The sequence below is a fragment of the Helicoverpa armigera genome, chromosome 25 (assembly GCF_030705265.1).
Source record: "Helicoverpa armigera isolate CAAS_96S chromosome 25, ASM3070526v1, whole genome shotgun sequence".
NCBI classification, from domain to species: Eukaryota; Metazoa; Arthropoda; class Insecta; order Lepidoptera; family Noctuidae; genus Helicoverpa; species Helicoverpa armigera.
Window position 1 is genome coordinate 4,052,727 of NC_087144.1, and position 10,186 is coordinate 4,062,912.

The window sequence follows — 10,186 nt, forward strand, 5'->3', positions numbered from 1 at the left end:
AAAACTCATAATGATTTGAATTGTCTTTTATTCAACATTACAATCAATAAAACATAATTAAAATAACAACATTACGTCAGTCGATAAAATTAACCGATACGTTAGGAACAACAAATAAAAATATACCTACTAAATCCTAATTCCTTGAATTGTGTACAGTTGCCGCATTTTTAATCATGAGGCAAAATATTGCAAACATAAGAAACGAACTACTTTTTAATCATTTTTCAAGAAGTTTCCACCTATCTAAGAAATAGTTTTACTAAAGAAACTTGACAAAAAATTCTATAATTTGCTAAAATAATAAAATGTTTTAACATGTTAACCATATCTTGTGCTTCATACCTTAATCATAAATACATATCTAATTATCATTATAAGTTTTAAAGTGATTTTATTATGGCATTCCACTTGAAAATTCGACTCATTTCTAATTAGAAGTCCCTTATAGGAATACTACTTTATGGTGTATTTGAGTCTCATAAATATAAGGCCTCTATGATAATTGGATACCGTGCCCATTACATGGTTGACAGACCTTTTTTCTTCTTTATATATGTACGAGTATAAATTCATATAAATACATAATAATGAAAATATTTGAATATTAAGTCACGGCCATAGATACGTACCAACACACCTTAAGTTTTATTTCAGTCTCTCTATTTGTTCTTGTGTCTACAATATTTTTTAAATATTCTACAAAATTGCACACGAGTTTTAAGTTTTATTCTTTCAAAGATAAATAGTAAATATCTAAGATACATGTATACATACAAATATTAAATTATAAGCCTTTGACTTTATAAAGACAATCAAATTATCCTATAACATTAGAGACTATTTGTTCATATATAATAATGCAAAAACACTAACAAAAAGTATTTATTATGTAGACGACAACCAAATTTTACTACCGCCAACACAAACCTAATACATATTACAATTAAATAAATGCAAGGAGTATTAACAATTATATTCTATTGCAAGAACTATTTAAAATGTATTAAATTATGTAACAAACATTACATCTATAAAAAAGCTGAAATAATAGTACAAACTCCATCGTAAAACCTTCATGGATATGACCTCACTCAAACTCCATAAGTTCAATAAAAGACATTTTCATGACCATAGACAAAACGCGAACATAACAAACCTACTTCAACGTCAACTTTTTCGAAAAGAGTTTACGTATTTCCTTCTTGTCTAACTTGCCCATAGCGTTTCGCGGCATCTGATCAATAACCAACATGGTTCTAGGCAGCTGATATGGCGCCAATTTCTTACCAGCCGCTTCTTTTAACTCTTCTAACGTTAATTTCGTATTTTCTTTTAGAACTACGACTGCTGATATAATTTCGCCATATCTCTCGTCTTCTATGCCTAAGATGGCGACATCAGCTATGCTTGGATGATCCAATATGGCGGACTCGACTTGTAACGCGCTTACTTTGTATCCTGAAGTCTTGATAATGTCGATGGAAGTTCGGCCGAGTATTCTGAACTTACCGTTCTCGAAAGCGGCCGTGTCACCGGTACGGAACCAGCCGTCGGCAGTGAAGTCGGGAGAGTTCAGTCTTGGAGCTCTGTTCCAGTATCTGAAATTATATTTGTAGCATTGTTAGCCGGTTTTTTTAAGTATTACTTGTTGAGTCACTTGCTAACTGACAATGAAACCGGTCGATCAATTTATGGAATTAAGCAATGCTTCCGTAGGTGGGTGACCATCTTATCATGTCTAGTTCCTGCATATTTGCATGGTGGGGCCAGACTGTCATTTAAACATCTTTGGTAGTCGATACGGGTAGTCAGAAGCCAGAAAGCCTGACAACCTTTCATATCAAGGGGGTATAGGGTTGCGCGCGTAACTTGGTTGCGCAGGTCAGACAGGTAGTCGTTCATTATATTACACTGGTAGTTAGCTGCACCAGACTGGTAAGACTGGAAACCGATCCCGACGTAATTGGCATACCTACATACATTGCTGGGTTACTAGTATTATATAATAGGTGTTTATACTAAATATTTTTATTTATTTATTATCTCCTATGGGTCAATGTCAGCAATAGCATTTGCGGCCAAGCAATTAAATAACATAATTAAAACTTCATACAGACATGAATTATGACGTTTACTTCCTATTGCATCAGGATATTATGACGTTTATAATGTCAATCATAGACAAGGTGAGCTAACGCATCTCTTGACGACCTTCCCCAAACTATTCTTCGTAACCTATTTATATTATAAGTATTAGATTTATTTATAGTCTGATTTGCGTCACAAATATTTATTAATGCATTTTGGAATAGATATAAAATTAATGATAAGCTATTATGCTACTTTTGATAAAGATAAAATAGAATTATTTATGCTTTCAACAACAACATAAACATACATTTTTGTTCATTCAACATTTAAATTATATAATAAATGACATTTATATTATCAAAATTTATTATGTAATTTGAAGTAAAAATACTGAAAATTAATAGTAAACAGTTGTTTTAAGAAATCTGTCGGGCGGCAAACTTCAGTGGTCTTTTGAACATTCTGCTGCCTAAGACAAGGATAGTTGACGCCCTTTAGGGGAGGCCCACATTTGGCAGTAGGTAGACGGCCATTGACTGATATGATGAAGATACATACACGTTAGGTTATATAATATAATGCTGATAAAAACTCAATACCTATTTGTCATTGGCTATTCAGTCTTGTTAGACGAGTATTCTAATTAAAATATTTGATTTTTCGGACCCAAATAAGAAAATGTCTATGACCATTTCCCACCGTCTTTTGAAAACATGTTGACATATTTTTTATCGAAGAAAAAATAACAGATTTACTATAATAATATTGGCAAAGAGAAATTTATATTGACATCAAGGTCAATCGGCATTGAGATAAGATGTCAATCACATTTGAATTGTAAAAACTTTTGATAGCGCCACCTCCCAGACTTGTAATGGAATTTATTTATTTTATCACAAATACTAATTAACATGCTCTAATCCGTTTTCAGGGTTCCGTACCCAAGATCATCTTATTTCTAAAATTCTGAAGTTTTGTAGTGTGGTAAGCGTGGTCCTTTTTCATGTAAAAATTTCTACTACTACATGAAACTTGACCGTGATATGTACACCAGAATAACATGAAAGGCCACTTTTTATCTGGGGCCGGTAAGTAGTTCCCGGGGGAAGCCTGGGAAACCGCTAATGGAAGTTAGTATTAATATTAAATAGTTATAAGTAGGTACGGATTAAAATTTTGTTTTTCTTTTGTGTTTAATCATTAACAAATAAAACTAAGGGAACTAATCTCACCTAGTAAACACAGCAGGTCCACTAATAAGCAGTTCTCCTTGGTACGCGTTATCCGGATTCTCCTTATGTACAGTGACAGTCGGCTCCTGCCACTCGTAACGGTCTGAGTCCACGAAGAACTCCTTTGATGATAGACCAAGGCGGTCCAAGCATATCTGTAGAGAAAATTATTTTTAGTATTTACTTATTATACTAAATTATTCATGACTTATTCATTGAGTCAGTAGAAAAAATCTGGTGTAGTTGTCGCCAAAGTTTATGATATCGTCACATATGCATAGGCACTCTGAATAATCGCAGTTGTTAGACCTCCTAGCTAGAATACCATGGAATAATAAGACTAATCAGAATCCTATTTATACCGTTTTCTCGTTTTTGCCGAAAGACGTCCACTGCTCGACTAAGGCCTCCTTTTTACTCGATCTTCAGCAACCCCACTGCTTTTCGGCGATCCTGGTGAGTTTGTGCGTCCATCTAGTGAGAGGCCTGCCCACGCTACGTCTTCCGGGTCGGGGTCGCTACTCGACGATCGACGAATGATGATACATAGGTACATCTTACCTGTGTCTCTGGAGGAGGCGAGTCCACAGTGAGCAGCGGCTCCATCTCCCCAGTGTCCTCCCTGACGGACACGATCCTGGCGCCCACGCCGGGCAGCGGCAGCCCCACGCACCCCACCGACCGCTCCTCCGACGGACGGTAGGGGTTGCTCAGAGCCATCCCCACTTCCGACATGCCGAAACGTTCTAGGAGACGCATGCCTGAAATCTGGTGAAAGAAAGCATGGATAATTATACATACATGGTTTTCAGCAGACTTAAAAAATAAGGTCTTCATATCAAACGGATTTGAAACTTCTTAACATAAAAAGGTTTTGTTGGAATTGATACAGCCTATTTAAGAGAGAAAATTAAAAAATTTAATATCAGTTTGGTATCTTACTGGATGGTAGTCAGCAAGATTAATAGAATCAGCATTTTCTTAAAATTAACTAGGCACGTCAAAATGTGATATATACGATATTTTACGAGTAAAGCGCGAAGTGCGGCTACACTTAGTTCTAGCCGGCTAAACTAGGTGATAGCCACACACTTACTACTTTATAGCAATACCTGGCAGAAAACATAAGCAGCCTAGCAGATGGCATTAACTATCAGGTAACTGACACTTTATCCAGCGAAACCGAACCTTATTTAACAATGTCAATGACATTGTTAAACTAAACTTACCTCCTCCCACTTCAAGAACAACGTCGCAGGCAAAGGCGCCGACCCAGCACACATCAGCCTCATTCTATTCCCAAGAGTAGTCCTCACATACTCCGCGGTCTTCGGGTCGGAGAACATGCGCTCATGGTCAGCCACCAGCCGGGCATACATGGCGGGGACGCCGTGGAAGACGGTGACTTTGGTCTCGTCGCGTTCACCCATACCGAGGAGACGGGACCAGACGTTGTGGGAGACGAATTGGGGGAGCATGCGCAGTCTGGGGGATAAAAGGGGACTGTAAGTTTCATTCATGTGAAAGAAACGATACATTTATTCGCGAGAATATGATACATAGACAGAAAAGTCAAAATACAGACTAAGCTAGCCGCTAATAAAAAGGGTGACAAAAGAAAGTTGATAGAAGAGAAAATAGTTGTTCGAAATATGGAAGTCGCTATTCTCTTACAATGTTCATTTTTGTGGGGTCGATTTCCAGTCTAACCGAATGCAGCTGAGTGCCAATGTCCTACAAGGAGCGACTGCCTATCTGACTTCCTCAACCCAGTTACCCGGGCATCCTAATACCCCTTGGTAAGACTGGTGTCGGACTTACTGGCTTCTGACTACCCGTAACGACTGCCAAGGATGTTCAATGACCGCCGGGACCTACAGTTTAACGTGCCCTCCAAACACAGTGATTGGCGTCCAGCGACTACCATTGGCTGTAACTTTTTTATGTCATTATACAGATTTAATATATAACTATACCTAGCTCCGGCCGCCAAAGACGCGAGCATAGAGTTGAGCTGTCCATGTATGTGATGCAGCGGCAATGTATGCAGCACTACATCGCTGGCCGAGTACTGCCACGCCGAGTGTAAGGCGGATATCTGAGTTTGTAGCATGCTGTGAGTCCATACTACGCCTTTGGGCTTGCTTGTCGTACCTGAACATAGAAAAAAAATATTCTTTAACATTTACAGGCACTGTTATAAAAAGTTTGTTTGCTTGCTTTGTTGAACGTGATTATCCCCGGAAATATAGAACTGATTAAAAAAATATATTTCAGTGTTAAATAGCTTATTTGTTGAGTTATTTATTTGGGTGCGTCTAGTAGTTGACATAGTCTGTGGAACACGGGCGAAGCTGCAGGTGCAAGCTAGTCTTCATATAAAACTTTATCTATCTCGGTTTTCTGATATATCGTAGATGTGTAACGGCTGAACGGATTTTGAAGAAAAATGACAGTAAAATCACTTCAGAATAAGATATACGCTACTTAATATCCTAATGCGGGAAGTAGTTCCCTGAAAAGCTGGTAAAAGCACTGAACAAAGTACTTACCACTAGTATAAATAATGAGAGCTTCATTATGTCCATACCACGAATTAGTCTTTCCTACATCATTCAAAGTTTCCTCCGGTTTTGGCTTCAAAAATGACGTATTCGGCTGATACAGTTGTGCGGTCAACACGCTATCTCTTCCCGTAACCAGAAGAGGCTTCTTAAGCTCCAGGGTTAGGGGGCGGAGAACCTTCTCGAACTCCTGGGTGCAGACCACCAGGCTTGAGGAACTGTCTGTTAGGTAGTATTTCAGCATCTCCGCTGGGTGGAGTGGGGTTAATGGTACCGCTGTGGAAGAAGAATAATAGGTTGTTTTAATGAGTTACATATCTGCTAAGGTAATGATATTTCTTTTAGTTGTATTTTATTCTAATACTGTAGAGCTGGGCCCCGATTCTCCTAATTTTACTTAAGCGTCATACGATTCGATTCGACTGAGATCCAATCCCGACTCGATTACGTTTGAACCGTTTGTGGCATTCCGCAATTTTTTCTTTGAAATAAACGTTTTTATCCTTTTCTGTCATTCAATAATGAATCATTTTGTCTGCAAATGATTTACGATTGCAAAATGATTGTACAGCAAACTACCGTATAGACCAAAATCACCAAAATAGCAGACCAATCGCACACCAATCAAATGTCAATCGAATACGATTGGTCTTTTATTGGTAGCAGAATGCCCGATATGGTTAAAACTGCTATTGCGATCATATTGCGATTCGATTTCTATTCGATTTTGACATTATTAACTTAGGAGAATCGGGCCCCAGAACAGTTTTTTTGTCTCAGGAACTTCAAAGTCAAACTCAAAGTCAAAGTAAAAAAATATTTCGGTGTTGGGTAGCTCAATTATCGAGGCACGACGCACATAAAGATAAGACTCGGGAAGTACTCGGGAATCGAACCCAGACCATCGTATTAAATTTTAGTTCGTACATAATATTATCACCATGTTTAAACAAACAGTAAGTCAACCAACATAAATAAGTGCATGACATGTCCTCGATAATTTGTTGTACACGAATATGGTAATACGTTAATTATTTTACAATGAACAAGCATTTTACACATTTTTCATACATATTCAACGTTATGCATTTGACGTTTTTTATAGGTAGGTAAGTTACTTTTTTTACTTTTTACCCGATTGTGGGTAGTAGTCCCTTCAGAACGCGAGTGAAAGCGCGGGGAACAGTTAATATAAATAGATAATATAAATAGTTAGGTCAGTTATACATATGTACAGATGCCACGGCATTAAGCTCCTCTAATCTGATAAAATGCCAATCTACATTAAACTTTATACTTATGTACTTTGCAGATAAAATTGAACACCTGTTAAAGGAATTTAACAGATAGTAGTAACTTTATGTCTGTATAAAGAATATAGGAGAGTATATAAGAGATGTGTATTTGTTTACCAATGTTGCCGGACATCCAAATGGCCCACTGCACTATAACATGCGACGCGTCATTGTTGCACATGTAAGCTATCGTCCTCTCGGATTCACCAACTGAAAACACAAGTAAATAAATAAAAAACTTCAATACATTGAGCCTCAACACTTAGGTCTTCTTATAAGCTGTATATAAAAAGGAATGTTTTAAGTTTGAAATTCAAACTTAATATTCCTGTTATTTTATTAACTTTATTGATGAACACAATAGCTTCATGTTAATTTCACCATATTAAAAATTGATTATCACAGTCATAGTAAGATGAGATATGGCTGTATAGCAGGGTTATTAGGAATCTTTGTTCATACTTAATTTAAGTCAAGTTCACTTATAACATCCCTCAAAATCCAGACCATTTAATGGATTGTATGGATTAGCAACAATTAAAACATGTCAGTTATTGCTATCAATGGGTTATCCCATATAAATAAATACTTACCCAATTGTGCGGCAATTTCCTGCGAAAGCGCAGAGGCAGCTTGGTACAATCCCGCGTATGTGTAGATACCGAACTCATCTTGTAACGCCACTCGAGTCGGGAACAGCAGGGCTCTGCGGAATACTGGTACTACGCCACCTTTGGAACAACATTATTAGTTAAGTAAACAAAATTATGAAGTTCAAGTGTTTTATTGAATGCACTAATCCAAAGAACTACTGGTAAAAAATCTTTAAGTAAAGAGGAAAGTTAAAGGCTACTTTTTATGCGGGTACAGCAAGTGGTTCCATCGAGATGGGGGTAAAACCACTGGAGCTAGCTAGTGAGTTAATATAACAATCACGTCCATTATTAAGCATTTTATGATCTTTTCTGAGAGATAACAGTGGTGATAAGTACGAAAACTGTATGACGTGAAAGGATCGAAAGGATCGTATGATTGGATAGGTATTCAGTTTCCCTAGATGACTTGAAAGGGACGAAAACCCTTAGGAACACAAAGTCAAACTGCATTTTGAATAGACACCTATACTAATATTACAAAGCTGAAGAGTTTGTTTGTTTGCTTGAACGCGCTAATCTCAGGAACAACAGGTCGGATTTGAAAAATTCTTTCAGTGTTAGATTGCCCATTTATCGAGGAAGGCTATAGACTTTTTATCCGAGCCGAGGTTCCCACGGGATGCGGGTGAAACCGAGTGCAGAAGCTAGTTAAAAATAAATTGATTATCATGTCCTTGATCTTGACATGAAATACGTAAATACTTTATCATTAATATTATCATTTTGATTCCAATGTTTATGTATAAGCAAGCTGACGTTGTAGGTATCTGATATTATTATGTAAAAATGTCTTTTTACGCACAGCCTGATAAAATGGAGATAAAAATTACATAATGCAGTGTATGATTGTTCTTTAAAAAAACAGGGCTGTCCTGACTAATTTATTATTACTTCAAGTAACTAGGGTCCATAGCAAATTGCAGGTTAATACTAAATTGTATAAATTATACTAAATTGTAATAAAATATACTAAATTTGTTGGCGAGCTGCACAAATTATAGTAACATAAAAACTTATTATAGCATATTTATTTTGTACAATCCTTGCAAATGAAGGAGGACAAAGTGAATCAAGCAAGTCTTTTTGTTAATTTGAGCACATAAAAGTTAACATTTTCTGTTTTATTGTGGTCGAAAAAGGTGCAGTCCAACCGTCAAAATAAAAATGCATTTCTTTTCAGTACTTTTTACTATAAATCTGTCTAAATACTTCTTAACTCTCAAAATCAACACTATGTGAGCAATCCCTTGTTTATATATTACTGACTAGAAAAAACCAGGCAGATGGATGACTTGGAAACTTTATTGTGATTTGCCCCTGAATATTATTTCCATAGATTTTGTAGCCGACTTCACACATCAGTTAAAGGCCTGATTAGCCCCCTGTATGCTGGTGCGTAGATATACGCGAGACATAATTGGTTTTCTATTGTTGTTGAATTAGCAGCATTCAAGAGGTTAAACAAGAGAATCAAAAATGCTAAGTTGGCTTTAGTATATGTATAACTGATTTTGCAAAAAGTTAAGGCAGAGGTTCTTAATTCAGTTTTTTTTATTTTTATTCAGAATGGCACAAAACAGCAAACCACAAATGACAAACAGTTTGGTACTTCCTTATCAATAGTAATTGTTTAATAATCTATAATACTTATTATTGGACAAGATATGTTTTGCTAAGTAGATTCTAGTCATCAGAGGTGCAAGTTATACAACTTGCTGTCATATACCTACTAGATTTATGAATAAAACATTAAAGTATGCAATAATATTGCTTAAAGTTCATGTAACTGGCTGGTTGATATATTATGTAGTTGTTGTGGTATGTTCCGTCCATTATCTGCATTACATGACGCAGCTCTTTCTGAGACAGTTCTCTAATCAGAATTTTCTAAAGGCTAACGTGAATGATAAGCTCGAAATCTTGGTCTTTTAAGAGGTTGAAGCTTAATTAATTATATCGTGACATTAGACTAAAGTAAACTGCGCAAAACAAGTCCAAAGCACTTACCGTTTCTAATATCTCGGTTGAATACGTTCAGTAACTCTGCGTTGACCTCCTCCTTGATAGCAGTGCCCGTAACATTTCTATAAGCTGTGATCCCAAAGGGTTTTCTCAAAAGCCGGTTGAAAACTCTAACGCTGCGAAGACTCATTTCCATGGTGAGGAACAAGTAGAACACTCAATGAAATAGGAAAATATATGTTTTACGTGTACACCATGTAAAGAAAAAGAGGCCAAGAGCTAATTTATATGATATTTTTGTGAATAGATAAGATGAAGAGGCGCAGATAAGGTTATTTTGGAAATGACAAACAGCTGACAGACCATGACAGGCAGTTTGACAT

At 36.6% G+C, this 10,186-nt stretch overlaps 1 protein-coding gene across 1 annotated transcript; it reads right to left on the minus strand.

Annotated features, from left to right (window-relative positions):
- Positions 1 to 11: 11 nt before the first annotated feature.
- Positions 12 to 10,161, minus strand: LOC110377632 (malonate--CoA ligase ACSF3, mitochondrial). The gene is made up of 9 exons (XM_049845953.2): positions 9,849 to 10,161; positions 7,779 to 7,916; positions 7,303 to 7,395; positions 5,879 to 6,166; positions 5,303 to 5,480; positions 4,556 to 4,811; positions 3,888 to 4,094; positions 3,327 to 3,481; positions 12 to 1,601 (listed from the first exon to the last, which is right to left on the minus strand). The coding sequence occupies exons 1-9, from the start codon at positions 9,997 to 9,999 to the stop codon at positions 1,160 to 1,162; spliced, it is 1,908 nt and encodes a 635-aa protein (XP_049701910.1). The 5' UTR covers positions 10,000 to 10,161; the 3' UTR covers positions 12 to 1,159.
- Positions 10,162 to 10,186: the final 25 nt, after the last annotated feature.